We start from the raw sequence: 18,790 nt of genomic DNA, 5'->3' as shown, positions 1-18,790 counted from the left end.
GTGCACAAACACAGGTGCTCTCTATATTCCCTAACTCTAATTATGTGATGGGATGGCAAATCCGACACGATCATAAAGAGTTCAGCTTTCAACGGCTTTACTTACTTTACGAGGCAAGAAAGTGAACACATTCCAACAACCAGAGACCGGGCTGTTACAAAATAAAAATGCTGAAAATCTTTCGACAGTAAATTAAAATCATAGAGAACTACTACTTTAATTTACATTGAATATCACTATTTTTTAATAACTTACACGAGGATATGTACATACATACATAGCTTAAAAAATCCTCATCGAATATAAATCTATCAAAATCTAGGTGGAGATTTTTGAGATTGCAAATCAAAATAAAATGCCAGACTTCATATATAATAGAGCTCCATAACTCCCTTTGAATGTCAATTAGATTATTTCATGTTAGGTACGACACGAAATACGACATGATGGATTGACAACTCGAACAAAGTTGACGACACAACTTTATACACGCGTCTACTAAATTAAATTCCATGCAAAGGAATACGTTCGATTTAGCATTATCTCTTGACAAGACTGCCACAATTTGAAAGCCTTTCAATTCTATAGTAAATCCAAAAACATCTAATCTCATCATTGTCAAATATGTACCACATTCTGATTTAAATTACTGATTGTGGCATTTTTTTTTAAATTACTGCGATAGTACAAGTGGAATAGATTGAAAATTATGTAAATTGTGATTGAAAAACATTTTCAACATTTGATGGTAGAGCTTGTACAAGCCCGTCTGGATAGGTACCACTCACTCATCGATCATTCTACCGCCAAGCAGCAAGACTTGGTATTGCTGCCGGGTCTGAAGGGTGAGTAAGCCAGTTTAGGTACAGGGACAAGGGACATAACATCTCAGTTCACAAAATCGGTGGCGCAATGTTGACGGACAGTGGTGACGACTTACCATCAGGCTTACTATTTGCAGGACCGTCTACCAACGCCATCAAAAAATTGTAGCAGAAATCCTAACAATGTAAAGTTTCGTTGGATGCAAACGTGTTTATAGACGACATTAACGGTAAAACTACTCGAAGTTAATAGAGGGGAATCGAGTTAATGAACCAAAACTTTGCCTGCTTCCCTTATTTTGCTTGAATAAACTGTTATTTAGTGTACAATTCGATGTGTTACATTTCGGTATTTTTGTTACGCCACACATTGTCTATCCGATACGTTTTTTATGTACCACTAGCGACCCGCCCGGCTTTGCACGGGTGCAATACTGATACTAAATATACCTACTACAGAATGTCATTATATACAAAGTTCATAGATATTTGTCATTCGACAATACAAAATGTCCCTTCGTTTTAAATCTGTAATACGTTCGAAAACATTCATTTAAATAACACGCTTAAAAGGGCCATATTGATCTATATTTAATGCACAATGTATTTAAGGTACTTAATTGGATAAAGATTAATGCTATATTGCTCAAAATCGCTTCGAAAATAAGCTATTATTTCTCGTAAAAAGTAAAGAATAAAAAGTGGTTGTTGTGGGCTATTAAAAGAGATAGACATATACCATCGGACTTTTATGAACACCTTTTGAAGGTGTACAATACGTAGGACATTATTTTGATCTATCTTGTAGGATTCAGCCAGCGTTTGCAATGTAAGCGCAAAAAATGTGTTTATTACGACATCACTTTAGAAACCTCTAAAATTATCAGTATTTCTTTGCTATATTGTATATGTATTATACACATAAACTTTTTTCTTGTATCAATCTATCTATTAAGAAACGCATAAAAAATCGTTGTGCAATTTTAAAGATCTAAGCTTACTCGGAGACAGAGCGATAAGCGACTTTATTTTATACCATGTAATGATAATTGCTTTATAGACGTGCTATCCGTACCGATGTTATATTATTCATAATTTAATTTTATTATTTCTTATTTCAAATATGTGTGCATTTTATTGCCATACAGCATCAAAAACCGAAGTTTTGGATTGCTAATTGATATCGAAAAGTTTGCATTGAACTCGACGACGACGACTTCTTCATTGATTCGAAGTTTGTGTTTGCTAAGTAGTGTTTCTTGGTGTTATTGAAAATGAACTTTAATATTTAATTATAATTAGTGAATTTGGTGCAAGATGATTTGTTTTATGTTATGAAAAATTTTGTTCAAATTCATACTTTCAAAATTAATTTATCAATTTCTGACAATACGAATTAAATTATTTACATAATAGTTTTTTCAGTTTAAATCAAAGCTATTTTGATTGCTGATTACTCAGACTGGAATTGTTTGAAATTTTTAAGCCGATTATAGGTTTTAACTGTCAAAATCAATTCGACATTTGACGTACCGATTAATTGCTTTAAAGCGGTTGAGTTTTGATTTAATGCTGACGCAACCGGCGAATAATTTTTGGATGTAATTTCAGTAGTTCACTTCAACTTCTATGAGGTATTTTATACAAATCTATATCTATCATTGTGTACCAATGAAAATAAAAAATAGATAATAGCAAAGGAATATACGCAAGAGTCGGCCTTATATGTAATATCATAAATCTTCTATAATTAAAGATCGCCCAGAATAAGGCGAATTAAGTTAGCATTAATACATTTAGATATTTACTTGCATGTTAACAATAATCCATTTCCTAATTGAAATTTATCATCGATTAAAAACTACTTTAATCGCCAAATGGTTTGAAAATCGAACGAAAATTACTTACTCACTTTTGATTTTCAAAAGTAACTATCAGACGAAAATCACAGATAACATACAATACAACAAATACAAAGTCGCTTAATCAGCATGTTCCATTATTTCATTCAAAACTTATCAGATTAAAATGATTTAATCGCTTTATTTAAATATAAACTTACATGTAATTCGAAACGAATACAGCTATACAAATGTAAGAAAATATTGAGTAAGTCTGTGTGGGATAAACATTATAGACATAAATACGTTATACTATTATAAAAATTATTTGTGTATATAAATCAAATCTTTGAGGCAAACGGGCAAATGTGCCTTCTCGTTCTGATTGTAAATAGTTACACTACTAAGAGATACTGACTTTCAGAAGTGTAAATAAACCCTTGGTTATGAAACTCAATTAAAAGAAAAACCATTTAATAAAATACACACAGGCTAAATAATTTTTTACCTTATTTTCACAAGTATATAAATAGATATAGAGGACGGATTTCTGAACGAATCAGGAAGTCGCCCACGCCGCGTAAGTCAACTGCCGGCCCGTTACCGTGAACGGGACGATTGAGAGTCGAGTCGGTACGCGCGCGAAAACAACTATGGCGTCCGCTCTCGCGCCGATAATTGTCAATTGTTTAATAATTGTATTGATTGTTTACAAATAGTAAAGTGTATTTTATTAAAACCGTTATTATTATTTACACGCCCGCTATATAGAGCTTATAAAATTCAATTAAGCTTTACAATAAGGCATTTTTAAATAGTCAACATTTCGACTCTGCCCCCCTTTCGGAAAGCAGCCTCCAGCGAGACGAAACTCGCAATTTGTACAGTGAGCACTTTAATTAGGTATTGTTTTTGTTTTATTTTAAGCCTTCAATTGTAAGAGTAACCGTAACTTTAACTACAGAGTTTAGATATAGCCCTATTGTTTAAATTGTTTTATATCGCTTCGTTTCGGTTAAAATATCGCTTCTTAACAAAGGCTAAGGTAATATTTTTTTAATCCCATTTTTTATCTCTATCTGAATCCTATCTTTTGACCCTATGTAAATACGTATAGCCTAGTAATTCCAATCGCATGGACGAAAGACAAATAAGCAACATTTGACAATTTGAATTGATGCGATATCATTGGTCGAGAACTTGAATGATCTGTGAATGATATTCATTATAGATTTGTGATAAGATGTTTTGAACGTTGACGCAGCTATTATCGGAGATGTGGAAATAAAATTAAGGTATATATAAGTAGTGAATCGGAATATTATTAATAAAGATATATTAATTAAGAATTGTTTGTAGTACATAATACAGCTGAGCTATTTGCAAATTGCATGGAATACGTAAATATAAGCTTTGTTTGTTTTTATTTTACCTTTTAATTAGAATAGGTTATAGGCAACATATTCAAAGCTTCATCCACAAATTTTGATATCTGTATCTGTTTTATTTCATTATATAACAGAAATAGCAGGAACGCGCAATATCGCCAGTATCAAATTCAGTATCACGCCTGTGTCGTGAATACATAACCAAGGGAATCTCATTTGTAGTACCTAACTAGTTTACGTGCTTGCCGAAACAAGGCAGTTATACCCAGGCTATTTGTATATCGTACTTATTACATTTATACGATTGTGATTTTTTAGCAATGGATCTTTGACAGCTAATTTCAGATATCAACGAGTTTTGCCATTGTTAAAAAATCAACAAATCTGAGAGACTATTCGAGAAGCTGTAAAAATAGGTTATTTCGATTAGGAAAGGCATGCATGCAAATGAGCCGCTCAACTTTTACAGCGTTTTAACATGCGCTCCTCATTGCAGCTGACCATAGAGAACTCACCAGTTAAATAATAAACTTGAGGTGACGACTGTGTGAAAAAGCATATTAGAATAGCACAAGGAATTCCCTTTTCTTTTTTAAATAAAACACGTAACTTTTAGACACCATTTATTCTTTTTAATATTACTTAAACACGTGGACCATCCATGATTAATTATAAATTGGTTAAAAATGCAGTTGTTATAAATAAAGGAGTCTACACACAAAAAACCGCCGTACCGCTGACTCGTGTCAACGGCTGTGTTGTTGGTGGATACGCGATTTCACATATCGTTTTAGTAGGAAAACTCTGTCGGAGAGAATATACCACTTCATGTAGTAAACGATTGCAGCTTGTGGGGAGACGTCGCATGTCATATCTCCCGAACTCAATTCAATCAAAAGTCTTTTACCATTTACTTAACAGTGGAATTGTTATCACTCCCTCTAAACGATCCGAAAGTGTTAGGTTAGACCAAGTTGATTGCGTCACCGTAGTCACTACACTTTAGTCTGTAGCCACGCAACTGAGAGCATACGCAATTCAGACATGCCACCGATGTCACCCCAAGTCGGCGCGTAGGCGGGTTTGGTGTGAAGAAACCTTAGTAGACACTTATAGACACCCATATTATACATAAACATCAAATTACAAATGCATCATTATCAATTAAATTAAACATAATAAAATAAATAATTTACACTTATTGTAACTTAAAAAACTTAATACTTATTTTGTAATAAATTTTAATAAACTGCAGTACGCAACAAGAATGTAATTGTGTATAAAGCTTAGAATACTTTAAAAGTATTAGGCGTGTTATGATTTGACTTTATAAGCTAATATTACACAAGTGATTAGTATCACGAATTAACATAAAGAATTTTCTGGTTAAATAAGTGTTAACTGCCAATTATAAGAGAATAATTATTAAGGTAAAAATATATATATTTTATCATGATTTCATGTACATATTTACCTAAATTGAATTTAAACTTTATAAGTGTAACGAAACGCATTTGTTTTTAACGAAACCATCGACAAAATATATATATATTTTTTTATAGACTAGATAGTTATTTTTACTGGCAATATGTTAAGAGTACAACTATTTGGAATACTATAAAAATACCAGTCTTTCAATTTTATAAAAATAATAAATTTCGTATAACGAGAAAATTCTTAAGTGAAACGATAAATATTTGTACGTTTTTATAAAACAAATAGTGCAACGTATCTTAATAAATAGAACGTAATATAATTTCTTATTTCTAAACTAAAGTGAGATCCATCTTTAATATCCGAGACGAATCTTATCTTAATCTAACATTTAAGTACATCAATATATCTTGAATTAATTGTTCAAGAAAAAAAATATTTGGCATTATATCTAGGAAACATTTATAATGTTTTTCAATAAGTGATTAAAAACTACGAACACGCTTAATTCTAAGTCACAAAATATTAATTCGAATTTTGTCTTATTTTAATTCTTTAAATACCTTTATATTATAACTAATATAAAAAATAGGATGAGTTGTGCAACTTAATAGCAAATGATATGAATACGTGAGCGAGACGAAATTAAATTTTAATGGCGGCAAAAACAGATTTTTAATCTGTAACAAAACGTCATAAATGTCATTGATCAACTGTCAATCCATCCTTAATTATTTACTGATAAATTTATAATAGTACGAGTCTTTACTAATTCCCTGCCGACCGTTATACTTATCACCCTTAATAATACCGCGCTCGTTTATGTATTTATATAATTAATCAATATCTTTACAACCGTATTGGCACACGCTTTGGACGTATTTTAAAAAGAGTCCAAAATACACATATATTTTTACATTATGAGCGCACCTTATATCTTATCCCGTATAAATAATCCCCCATCAATACAAGGGTCAGTATTTTAGACCCTGATACAATATGTATAAATTTATCACAATGTTTTTCGAATATATCCACCCTTAGGGACTAGTTCGTGAGCTATAAATATTCAAACTATGGCAATAAGTAGGAATACCATATTTGAAAATTGTGAGAAGACGACCAGTTAGCATTGAAACATCTTCGGGTGTGATGAGTTAAAATTTAACATAGAATATCAACAACCTTACCTATGATATAAGGTTTCAAAATTAATTTTTGTTTATATTGAAACATTATACGTATATTTTAATATACATTTTTTGTCAAATAAAATTGAAATTCACTTACTCATTTATTAATAAATGGTTTAAAACCGCGACCTCCTTTGTGTTTAATATATTTGCGTTTATTACCTAATTAGTGACTCCATCATATCAAAGGAATACTTTATCAATAGTTTAAGCATACGATAAGCAAGCGTTGTGAGATGCCGAATAATAATGCTTTAAATAATTTTAACGAATATAAAAAAAAAATCCGGACTAACCTAACCGGATAGCTACCCTAGTAATACATTATATTAATATTAAACACCAAATATCTGTTACAACGCTCCCTTAGAGGATTAGTCGTTTATAAAATTGTAGTTTAAGTAGATTTATGTGAGTTGTTAACTACGATACATTTAAAACTGTTTTCTATGACGACATTAAGATCTCAATATAATATTAAACACATTTATTTAAATATAAGTATTCAGTGTCTTATATATTTCACCGTAAGATCGATACAATATAGCGAAAAATAATGCGTTAAATTGCAATCATCGTGAAATATCACGGTTCACAATATTTCGACAGTTTACAATCTGACGAGATAGATTGTAATGTTTGTAATCTTACGGTGACATATATAACACGACAAATATAGATTAAATCTAATTGACTAAGACTTATCTTAACATCGAAGTCTAATACAAATGATATACACAATGATCAAGTAATAACACATACATAAAAATAATACTTAATCTATTTTAATGTATGAAAAGATGTTATTAAAACGAACTAAAATTGGATATTTGAATGGTTTTTTTTTTAATATAAATTGATGTAAATCTATACTAATATAATAAACGCGGAAGTCATTCTGTCCTTCCGTCAGTCTGTCTCTGACACGCCTAAACTACTAAACCGAATTTGATGAAATTTGGTACGATGCCTCGTAGCTTGAAACCCAAGGAAGGACATAGGCTTCTTATGCCTTACTCCTGAGGTCTAAGCGAGTAAAGACACGCGACAAATAATTTCATATAAAACTATTCATATTTTTTTATTAATAATAATTAAAAATATATCGATCTACAAAGACATTTTTAAATTTAGTACCGTGACGCGCCAAAATTTTCCTAGTCGTTGTGACCTCATAATGTTAAATAATTCGATAAACATCTCATGACGTCACCGTGCACTATATGACGTATCAAATATTCATAGTTGCGCCAACTAGTCACGTGAATTTACTAACGGTATATAACTATTTAAAAAAAAAAAAGATATATTCGTAAATGAAATATTTAATTATTTCTCATTCAAATACCCAATTGTCTATGGCATTTTATATGATGCTCTTAAGTTAATATTATAATTATTTGATTAAATTGATATTACTAGTAGTATTTTTAATGACATCGACACATCAATACAGCATTAATTGTTAGCGCTTAATCTTAATCGCAATTAAAAATATAAATAAACATTGTAAAGCCATAATAGAAGCAGATCTAAAAATATTCTTATTTTTTTTTCAAATATCCTAAATTACATGTCTTTCGAAGAACATATTAATGATTATATGATATAAATATATGACAAATCAATGTTGTAAATGCTAGTATGAAGTAGAATATAATGAAGATGCTCGTTACCTTACACAGAATCATGAGAAATGCCAGGATCGATGGCTGAAAAAGAAAAAAAAAATAAATACATATAGTCTAATTCAGTCACAGCTTTACTACATAAATATAATATTTACAGTGGCGTTTGCTAACCATACGAAAGCAAAGAATTTAATACACAGATATCTCGAAACAGCCTAGATTTGAAAATATAATTAAAACAAAATGTTAGTGCATTTTGACACAAAAATATTGCTGCATAACAAATAATTTGGTTCTAAAAGCGGCTGGCTGAACAACCGAAGTTGGAGCTCATAAAAATATTTAATTCACAGGAGCCTTCGATTGTATGGAACATGATTTTTTTTTTTTGCAGGTAACTGTCCCTACTGTGTAAGAAACGCCGCACTGAATCTTCTGAATTCATATCTAGGCAATCGAATTCACACGCCGGATAGAAATGGCAAGAGATCGCCCGGGGCTTCACTAACTATGTGGTTCCTACAAGGATCTTCTCTAAGTCCATTTTTCTTCCTCATATTTAAAAATGACCTGCCTAGTTTGCTGGTGAAAATTCTGACAACGTGGACAATCATCTCTCAGAAATAGAACACTGGTTTAGTGTTAACTTACCGTTAATAAGAATGAATGTATAACATGTAGTACATTGTTTACTGTAGTATATTTTACTCCTAAAGGTAAGGTAAGGCGCATTAGTTATTTAAGGAATGAAAAAATATAAAAATAGAACAGCTGTATAATGTGAAATGCTTTTACAAAGCATTTACTTTTATAGCGGGTTAAGCATAAACCAATTAAATTGTTTAAAAAAAAGTTATATAGCTTTACTTACAATGAATCCTCCGCATATCATTGAATTTCATCCGATAACATTTCTAAAGTTTTCTGTATTTCGAGTTAAAGACATTTTTTAGTTTAAGTAAAAATAAATTAGATAACAGCTCGTAAATGTCCCACTACTGGGCATAGGTCTCCTCTTCTTTAGAGAAGTCTTGGAGCTTATTTCACCACGCTGCCGCAGCGCGTGTCGGAGGATACACATGCACATTTTTTTAAGTTTATGTTTAAGTTAAACATTTTAATTTAAAACGGAAAATTTAAAATTGGTTTCGGATGAAAAACTATCCGTGTATCAGAAACTCCGTGTAAAACCACCCGAATTGGAGAAACCTTAGCCCAGCATGGACAATTACAGGCTGTTAGTTTACTAAATATTCCGAAACCATCTAGAAATATTTATAAAAGGATACGAAGGCATCTATCAGCATCAGAAGGGCTCGCAAAACGCACAACAGCGCAACCGGGCGTGGTGAACTCCAGAAACAGGACGTTGCCGAATTCCGACAAACTTTGTCCGAGATTGACAAAGTTCGTCGACGGCGGTAGCTGAGGATAAAACACAACTTTAGTGAAAAAAAAATAAATTAATTCGGAATACGATATATGAAAATAACTTGACTCAAAGAATTGTCGTGGTCAAGATCTTATATAATCAATGGAATTCATTATGGTTTCGTGAAAAAATGTCGTTTTGAAATTCGGCGAAATTATTATCGGAAACTTTGCAGTAAAATTATAAATTAGAATTGAAATGGACAGCTGCAGTTATGTGGAACAGCGTCATTTTATAATAATAGTATTAATAAAGAACTGATTTCTATTCTAGCGGCAAGATACGATGGCCGTTTTGACACATTAAAAAAGTGATGTGAAATGTAAATTTATTATCGATATAATATATCAAATTACTTGCAAAAAAACAAATCTTTGTTTTTTTGCAAGTAATTTAATTCAAGTTTTTTGTTGCAAGTAGTATCTGATTAAAAAGGTTTAATAAAAAAAATATAAAATAAGTTTAAGTAATATATTCGAACGAAATCAATTTAAATTAAAAATTGGAATTAGAATGAATAACTTTATAAACACATTACAATAAACATATATAAATAAAATAAAATAATATAAATAATTTATAAAATAGATAAAGTATTTACTGTCAACACAAATATAACACCGACTACGAGGTCGAGTGTGAGAGTGTGACGTACACGTTTACGCAAAAAAAAAAAAGTTATCTTCGCGGTACCCTAATATTTGTAGTTTAGAAATCACATTCGATAAATTTTATGACTAACTGCACGTCACTATTGACAACAATTTGCTCCTTTGATGTAATTATTTATTAAATACGAAACTTCATGAGCGGGCAAACGTCAAAACGGCCATCATAGCGTGCCGCTACTGTAAAAGCTCTGATACACACCAAATGATTTTGGTGTGTAATCTATCAGAGCTTTTAGAAAATCGCATGGAGTTTTTATATAAAAAATATCCCAAAACATCCCGTCAGTCTTACCATCAGACAACAAGAAGTGACACCAAGAACCCCTTCTTAATCCAAATTGTTTATCGTGCAGTAACCTTTGAGTGTCAAAATTTACTAACATTTATTTTACTTAGTCTTGCGGATATATAAATATCACCCCGCTTTTTGCATGAGGAGATCGATATCATATCGATATTTAAATCAAACACGTTGATGTAATTTAATCGGCACGTCTCAATGGTAAAACTGTATCGTATGACGAGACGACAAGTAGCGTGACTTTCTCATACAACGATGAACTTTTTTACTCAAATATATTATTTTACTTTAATTATAAATTAACCTAATATAAGGATTACTTTCGTTGTTTCATATCTGCCGGGTACTGTGACGAACGCATTTTTTCAATATTTTATACGAGCAACCATGCCTATCTAATCACTTTGTCTTCAATCTGTGACACTCGATTTTGGGCAAATTATATTAAAATATCCTCTCTAAACGGCGATAAGGATCAATCCAAGGAATGGATGATGCAATCAATTTACTTGGTGATGGGGCTTTGTGCAAGGCCATCTGGGTAGTACCACCCACTCATCCGATATTCTACAGCCTATTCCTATTATATGTAATGTGTGATAATATTTGTGATATAAAACTCCTATGACGTAATTTATGGATGAACCGTAATTGCACAGATAAAAAATTTGAACTTAATACTAAGTAACTATATAAATAAAACAAAAAATACTTACGCCGCTTATCTGGACTGTTACCGCATCAGCGCCTTTGATCATTTGAACATTAGATCCGGTTGTCGCTTGTGACATATATGGCCTCAATGTTAAAATAGGTCCATTGGACCTTCTTGTGTTTGTAATTTGAATGCTTGGATTCGGTCTAACCGGGGCTGGACCCCTTGGAGGACCGGTCACTGGGCCAACGTTCCTTGGACCCGGAGCAGGAAAACGATTTGCAGTCGACAGATGGGTAATAGTCACCGGTACTGGTCTTCTCATAGGAGCCATGGGGCTAGGCATGGGGCCCCGAGTTATTATCGGACCAGGGAGCACGGGCATATTACCTGAACCGATCACGCTTATATTGAAGCCTCTGGCTGAGTTTGATGTATCAACGCCAGCTATCGGTGGACAGTTAGCGTAAATTGTTAAGGGATTGGAAATTGGTGCCATTTGTCTTGGACGTTGCATGGATCCAGACGGGATGGGCATCATGTTGCTGTTCGTCCCTCGTATTATCAACGGCTGGCTCATGGGAGTGAAGGTTGACACGCGGTTGTTGTGGAGCTGGACACTAGCCGGCGCCGGAGTGCTCGCATGTGATACCCTCTGCCCGATCGCTCCAAAGAGATTCCCATTATTTCTCACAACCGATTCACACGCCGATACATCGCTTCCCTGTTCCGATACGTTATCGATATGTACGCTTGAACTCTCACTGGGGGCCGAACGTACGAACGGCGTTGGTGTTTCTCGATAGGCATCAACACCAAAATCCCTCAGGAGCTCTGGTTGAAACAAGTGAGCGTCGATCGACGATGTCTGACCCTTGACGAAACGCTTAAACTGCTCGACTAGATCCGGAAGTCCTTTCCCGTACTTCCCCAGACCGGGTCCGACATCCGCCAAGCCCTTGGGTAAAAGCGTGTTTGTATCTCGGGAATTGTTCATCGTTACTTTGAGAGTTTGCCCAAATAACTTCTGACCGTTGAGCATGGATATTGCCTGAAATAATATTAATAACAATTAATTATCTGTCCTAAAAAAAAACAGCTAAGATTGCTTAAGTCACGGTACCTGGACAGCTTCAAGTGGATGGCTGTACATGATGTTAGCGTATTTATTGGTCATAGAATATACAGAGCATACGAGAACTCTGCCAGCCAGCTCGAAGACTTCTTTTAACTCCGTCTTATCACATCGGAACTGTCAAATAAAAACATACTTTATTCAAAGACGTTTTAACAAATAATCATTATTCAAGATTACATTTAATTTAAAGTTACCCATTGCAAAACTTATCACAATAAATTAACAATACATTATAAATCTTTACCTAATAATTTTATACTGCAAGTGTAATAATAAATACACTTTCAGTATAAAATTATGAATACTATCCAATTGAAATTTAGTTCCACTTACATTAGTTACCGTCACCCAGTTTGTTAGAGGCAATATGATGCCCAGAGACTCCAGGTACTCTTCTCTTATATAAAAAGAATTTTCACCAGACGCTAACTCAAAATCAACTCTCGGCTCCGGTGGATCAGACGTTGCTCTGTTCGACGCCCTATTGATGAAAACTATATTCAGTAATATGCTTTCGCATGAGTGAGTGTATGAACGTTTGAATGTGTTATTGTGGGTGTACACGTAGGCAGTTTGTGCGTATATGTGTATGAGCGTGAATACATGTACGTGTGCGTTTGCGCTTGCATGCGTGCGAGTGCTTCTACGTGTGCGTACGCATGTGCGTTTGCGTGAGTGTGTCTATGCACATATATACGTTTATGAGATTGATTATTTCTTTATTTTATTTATTTATTTATATTGTATGGATCTCTGATAAAGATTACACACTTATGAGAACATTACATCATACAATAATGTTAAAAAAAATATACTTATTCAAGCTAATTTTATGTTGTACATTAAATGGAATCTATAGGCCTTCATTTAAGATGTGTGCAAATTCATGCAATTTTTTCCTAAATATTTCCTTTATGTATTATACTGTTTTGAAAGCATACCTTTCATCTATTTGTGCGCTTGAGGTAGACTGTATATCACAAACTGTTTCCTCCATATCATCTAAAAATGCAAAATTAATATAAAATAAGTAAAAAAAAAACCTACTATCATATGATCATTCGCATCAGCCACAAATTTTAATAAACAAATCATAATATGTCTTAACAATGTTTGCAATCAGATTACAAGAGGTAGATCTACTGAGCCAAACATTTTCATAATACTAATGTAGACGCGGTGCTAATATCATATGGGGTCAATATCATCTTTTGGTAATCTATACGAATATTATAAATACGAAAGTATCTCTGTCTGTATGTTCACGGTCAAACCACCGAACCGAATTTGAATAAAATTGGTATGAAGCAAGCTTGAACTCTGAGAATGAACACAGTATTTATAAGCCTAACACCTGACTAGGAATCCTTAGAACGCGAGCGAAGCCGCGCACGACAAGTAGTCAGAATATAAACAACAAGCAACCCATCCCAGCTATAAATATTATATGCTTTATACATAATTTATACAGCCTCGTTAGTCCTAGGTTCAAACCCACATCAGGCAGATAAAGTTATTGATTACTATAATCGAAAAATTCTCAATAACAGCTCAGAGTGGCAGTTAGAACTTTGTATCTGCCTCAGAAAGCACAGTCTTTTGTCCTGTCTGAACTTTTTCCTGTCATCAGATTTAGTTAAGGGACAGAGATATATAGTCTTAAAACAAATTTCACCTCACATAATCTACATAGATCAATATTTATGTAAAAGGAATCAAAACATCACATTTACAAAGTGTAAATTATTATTTATCATACATATATTATAAATGCAAAAGTGTTTTGATATTTGTTAAACAATGAAGGTCAAATAGTGGATAAATGTGGATAATCTACAGAAATCAAGCAGAAATATTGAGTAAAACACAGGTTAGTGTTATTTATTAAATTATGCAGAGCTAAGACTCGGGTAACAGCTAGCTATATATAAATTAATTTAATTATATATTACCATCTGTATGTACTCTCAGTTTGCCTGCTGCCTCCATCTCCTTCAACTTATCATAAACTTTGGTCGATTGCTCCTTATTTGGAAACTTAAGTTTTATTTGAAAATCTGAATTCGTATTTCCTGCCCTGCTATCATTAATTCTTGAAATATTAATTCCGCACTAAAAATAAAAGCTTTGTTATAGGCAAAGCAAAGGATGTCTGAATATTGATAAAATTACTTTACTTCAATCCGATTATATGCAATGTTGTCAGAGCCTGATTATAAAGGTTTACTTATTAAAATATAATGTGACATAAATTGTTCTAAGTTGTAAGACCTGACACTGAATGGCAAAGGTCCACTTGAGGAAGGATTGGAGATTATTCACCTAACCTGATCATACAACCTATATAGTGGAAACACATGAGGCAGAATATTATCTGAGATGTGCAGGTTATTAGTATATAGGCAGGCATACTAAACTTATAAGATTTAAAATGATTTCGCATACTAAAGTCACCATAAAATTCATATAGCTTTATTGAACTGTCATTTAAACATCGCCAGCAGGCCTAAATTGAAAAAGGCATATTACAAATACCATGTAACGCCTACCAACTCATTCTAATATAAATGTATGGACCCAATTATTGCGGGGGTAAAATAAGCTTTTCCCAGAGTCATATTGCCAAATAAAGATACAAGCTAATATTTTAATACAATCGGAATCGCAGCAAGCATTAAATTAGAAGAAAATATGATTATTACCCTGAAAAAAATGATCAAAAATCAAAGCCTAAGTTGTATGCCTTAAAATAATGCTATATTTTTATGTGAGGTATATACATCTCTTAAGCAAATGCATAAAATACTAAGTAAAATCCAAGTCATCCAAGTAGGTTTGAATTATATTTTTTTTAATGTTTGAAGGCAACATTTAGGCAAGAAATGTGTGTTAGGTGTTTTGTCTTACCTCATCTTTAATAAAATCTATGATTTGCTGAGACGTCCATTCTCCGGGTGAGTTTGAAACATACAAAGTGTAGTTTACTGTTTCTTCTTTAATCTGCAAGCTATTTGCGTCAACAATATCATTTGAATTTTCAAGAGACTCATCACACTGTGATTCTGAATACCTCGGTCTTTTTACTAGTACATTGGAGTCAGTGTCGACTTCACTCACCCTATCATCTTCCTGCATATTTAAAGGATTTTCTTCAGATTTGCGTTTGACGCCACTTCTTTGATTTTCGTTAGAGCTATTTTGCGTCTCGTTTTGATTATGCATATTGTTAATTTCACATACAAAGTCATCATTTTGCTCTCTTTTAACGATTATTTCCAAGGACTCCGGCGGCGCATTTCGATTGCCGTTATCGCCGTTTTCGTTCGACTCCATTTTGATAAACAAACTCGGAAACTGTTAAATTAAAAACGAAAATATAATAATAAATACTGAAATTATTGTCTTATAGAAAAGCGAATGAAATTTAAACAATAAGTCAGATATTACCTCAAAAACTTAATACATTTGCCCAAAGAAATGTTTTTTTAAGCGATGATAGAATGACATCGCTTATTTTTACAAGGTAACAGGTAACTAGAGTAGTTATTGATCCGATAATTCAGAATTCACACATAACTGAAAACACAATATTAATTTTGCACTGTCAATGTCAAGTGAAATGTGTTCATAGAAAATATGTGCTGCATAATTAATTGCCAGCCGGAAAAATACTTATATGTATATCTAATCTCTATATAGTTTGTAACAAAAACGATTCCCATCTTCTGATTTTTTAAACTACACAACCAATTTCAATGTGGATTTAATTAATAAACAGAATGATTCAAGAAGAAGATTTATGGTTTAAAGGATATGGTACATTATGCCTTCACTAGTATTTGACTCTTAAGGACAAACAATCGACAATTTAAAGTTTTAAATTGAAGATAGAAACGATTATCTATACCTATAAATATTTTTCTATTGATGAACTTTATAAAGACAATTGTCATCTTGAGTCTATCCAGTAGATGGTAAAATAAAGATACCCTTATTTATATTTTGTAATTTCCAGGAAACGAATCTTATCGATTAACTCCTCACATACATTATTTGTACTATTTTACATCTTATTGTGTTATCGCTTCAAAATTAATAATCGATCGTATTATGTAGTTAGTCGATAACGAATACCAATTAGTAACATTTCGTCGAACAGTCAAAAAACATAATACATAGCTATAAAACGATAAATAAATTATTTTAATACTTTTAGTATTTTTTATTGATAGCATTTGGACAGATTATATCTAAAATAATATACTGCTTACAGAGATTATATATAAAATAATAATATATGCTTATTACTTTTCCATACTTATGTCAACTGAAGTGGTTTAATTGCTTTAAATTTGAAATGGTCTGAACAGCACTCTTAGTATAAGTAATAGTATCAAAATTATAATTATAACTAAATAATTGTAAGTATTAATTAAAATGAAAAAGAAAGGAAATATTAATTTATCTTACTTATTATATGAAAACATAAAATATATATATATATATATCTTTTTTATTCATAAATTGTATTGAACAAGGATGTAATACTTGTCAAGTTTATTTTAATAGGTAGGAACTATTAAAATAAACTTTAAGAACTAAACTTAAAAGGGTTTTTGTATTATTCGTGATCTATGTAGTGTAGTGTTCATATGTTTATGTTATGTATGTATGTAGTGTTCTATTGGAGTGGAAAGTGGAGCTAAGTTCCGATTTGAAACTGTTGATTCCCGCCCATTTTCATGTTTCACAAAAGAGTAATAGGGGTTACTTTGTAATAGTTCAACTTCTTCAACATATGGATCGTTTTTATTGCGTATATTTTTTTTCATTAGCACAGGTCCAGGAATTAACCAAGAGGGTAACGATTCTCCATGAGGTGATCTACGAGGATGATTAAATAGTCGTTCGTGTGGAGTTGTATTAATTGGTATACAAAGAAGTGAGCGAATTGCATGTAAGGACATTGGCAGACATTGCTCCCAGCTTTCAATTGGCATTTCTCTTGTACGAAGAGCAAGTTGTATTGTTTTCCTCAAAGTGCCGTTGAGACGCTCGACTTGACCATTTCCACGTGGATTATAAGGCGTTGTTCTGCTACATGCAATCCCCAAGGAACTTAGAAATTCTGTAAACTCTTTAGAAATAAAAGCAGATCCTCTATCACTATGAATATAAAGCGGTGTTCCAAAAGTGTAAAATAAATCTTTTAAGCATCTTATAACAGTTGCAGTTGTTATTTCCTTACAGGCATATGCAAAAGGAAATCTACTGTATTCGTCGATTATTGTTAATAAATATTTATTTGGAGTATTCGATGGTAAAGGTCCTTTAAAGTCAATGTTTAATCGCTCAAAAGGTGCTGTAGCTTTTATTAATTGACCTTTAGATTTCATAAACCGAGGTTTAATTTCTGCACATATTTGGCAAGACTGTATGTGAGATTTTATATCATTCACCGAATACGGTAAGTTTTTCATGCGAACCCAATGCATCATTCTTACAATGCCAGGGTGACAGAGGGAATTATGCAGTTCACGTAATTTATCGACATTCATATGAGCACACACTCTTGATAAAGCATCAGCAACTGTGTTTTCTTTACCCGGACGATAAATTATGTCATATTTAAAACAAGATAATTCGAGACGCCACCGTTCAAGCTTCTCATTTTTTATTTTACTGAAATGATTTTGGTTAAACATAAATGCAACAGAGCGTTGATCTGTTAAAAGTAAAAAATGTTTACCAATTAAATATATACCAATTTTTTCTTTTTCTAATATTGGGATTTGATGGTAGGCACTTTTTAAATCTATTTGACTGAAATAATTATATTTTGCAACTTCAGATACTACATTTTCTATATTTGGTAAAGGGTATGCATCTAACAATGTAAATCTGTTAATAGTTTGCGAATAGTCTACTACCAAGCGTTTTCTGTGAATTCCTCCTCCAGCAACAAGGACTTGGGCACGCCAAGGTGAAACGCTGGGTTCAATAACTCCGTCTGCTAAAAGCTTCGAAATTTCAGTATTAATAAAATCGCTATCTTCTTTACTATATCGATTAGATTTTACCGCCACAGGCTTAATATCAGTTGATAAGTTAGTAAATAAAGACACTGGTGGCACAGATGCATTCATAACGTTACAAATTTTTAAAGGCTCTCTATTACCTCCAAATTTAAATTCTAATTTCGAATGATCTTTTAGTATATCATGGCCAATAATGATATCTGCACAAAGATTGTTAACTATTAGAAGTTGACGTTGTTGATAA

The 18,790-nt window shown here is 32.4% G+C and overlaps 2 protein-coding genes across 4 annotated transcripts in view; both read right to left on the bottom strand.

Moving 5' to 3' along the window:
- Nucleotides 1–4,671: 4,671 nt before the first annotated feature.
- On the bottom strand, nt 4,672–16,096 carry LOC125067728. 3 transcript variants are annotated; one of them, XM_047676461.1, is made up of 11 exons: nt 15,956–16,096; nt 15,626–15,862; nt 15,416–15,508; nt 14,461–14,620; nt 13,450–13,510; nt 12,842–12,989; nt 12,494–12,622; nt 11,432–12,421; nt 9,601–9,736; nt 9,183–9,235; nt 4,672–8,392 (listed from the first exon to the last, which is right to left on the bottom strand). In XM_047676461.1, the coding sequence occupies exons 2-10, from the start codon at nt 15,839–15,841 to the stop codon at nt 9,210–9,212; spliced, it is 1,959 nt and encodes a 652-aa protein (XP_047532417.1). In that variant the 5' UTR covers nt 15,842–15,862; nt 15,956–16,096; the 3' UTR covers nt 4,672–8,392; nt 9,183–9,209. The 3 variants fall into 3 exon arrangements, with proteins under 3 accessions (XP_047532417.1, XP_047532415.1, XP_047532416.1); XM_047676459.1 differs by having other exon boundaries at nt 15,416–15,862; XM_047676460.1 differs by lacking the exons at nt 4,672–8,392; nt 9,183–9,235 and having other exon boundaries at nt 9,258–9,736; nt 15,416–15,862.
- Nucleotides 16,097–16,223: 127 nt separating this feature from the next.
- Nucleotides 16,224–18,790, bottom strand: part of LOC125067731 — a 44,093-nt gene continuing 41,526 nt past the window's right edge. The window contains exon 6 of the transcript XR_007119741.1: nt 16,224–16,233. The gene's annotated coding sequence lies outside the window, so the exon portion shown is untranslated. The remainder of the gene's footprint in view (nt 16,234–18,790) is intronic.

Source organism: Vanessa atalanta, chromosome 12 (assembly GCF_905147765.1).
Source record: "Vanessa atalanta chromosome 12, ilVanAtal1.2, whole genome shotgun sequence".
Classification (NCBI taxonomy): domain Eukaryota; kingdom Metazoa; phylum Arthropoda; class Insecta; order Lepidoptera; family Nymphalidae; genus Vanessa; species Vanessa atalanta.
This window is presented reverse-complemented; position numbering and strand designations above follow the sequence as displayed.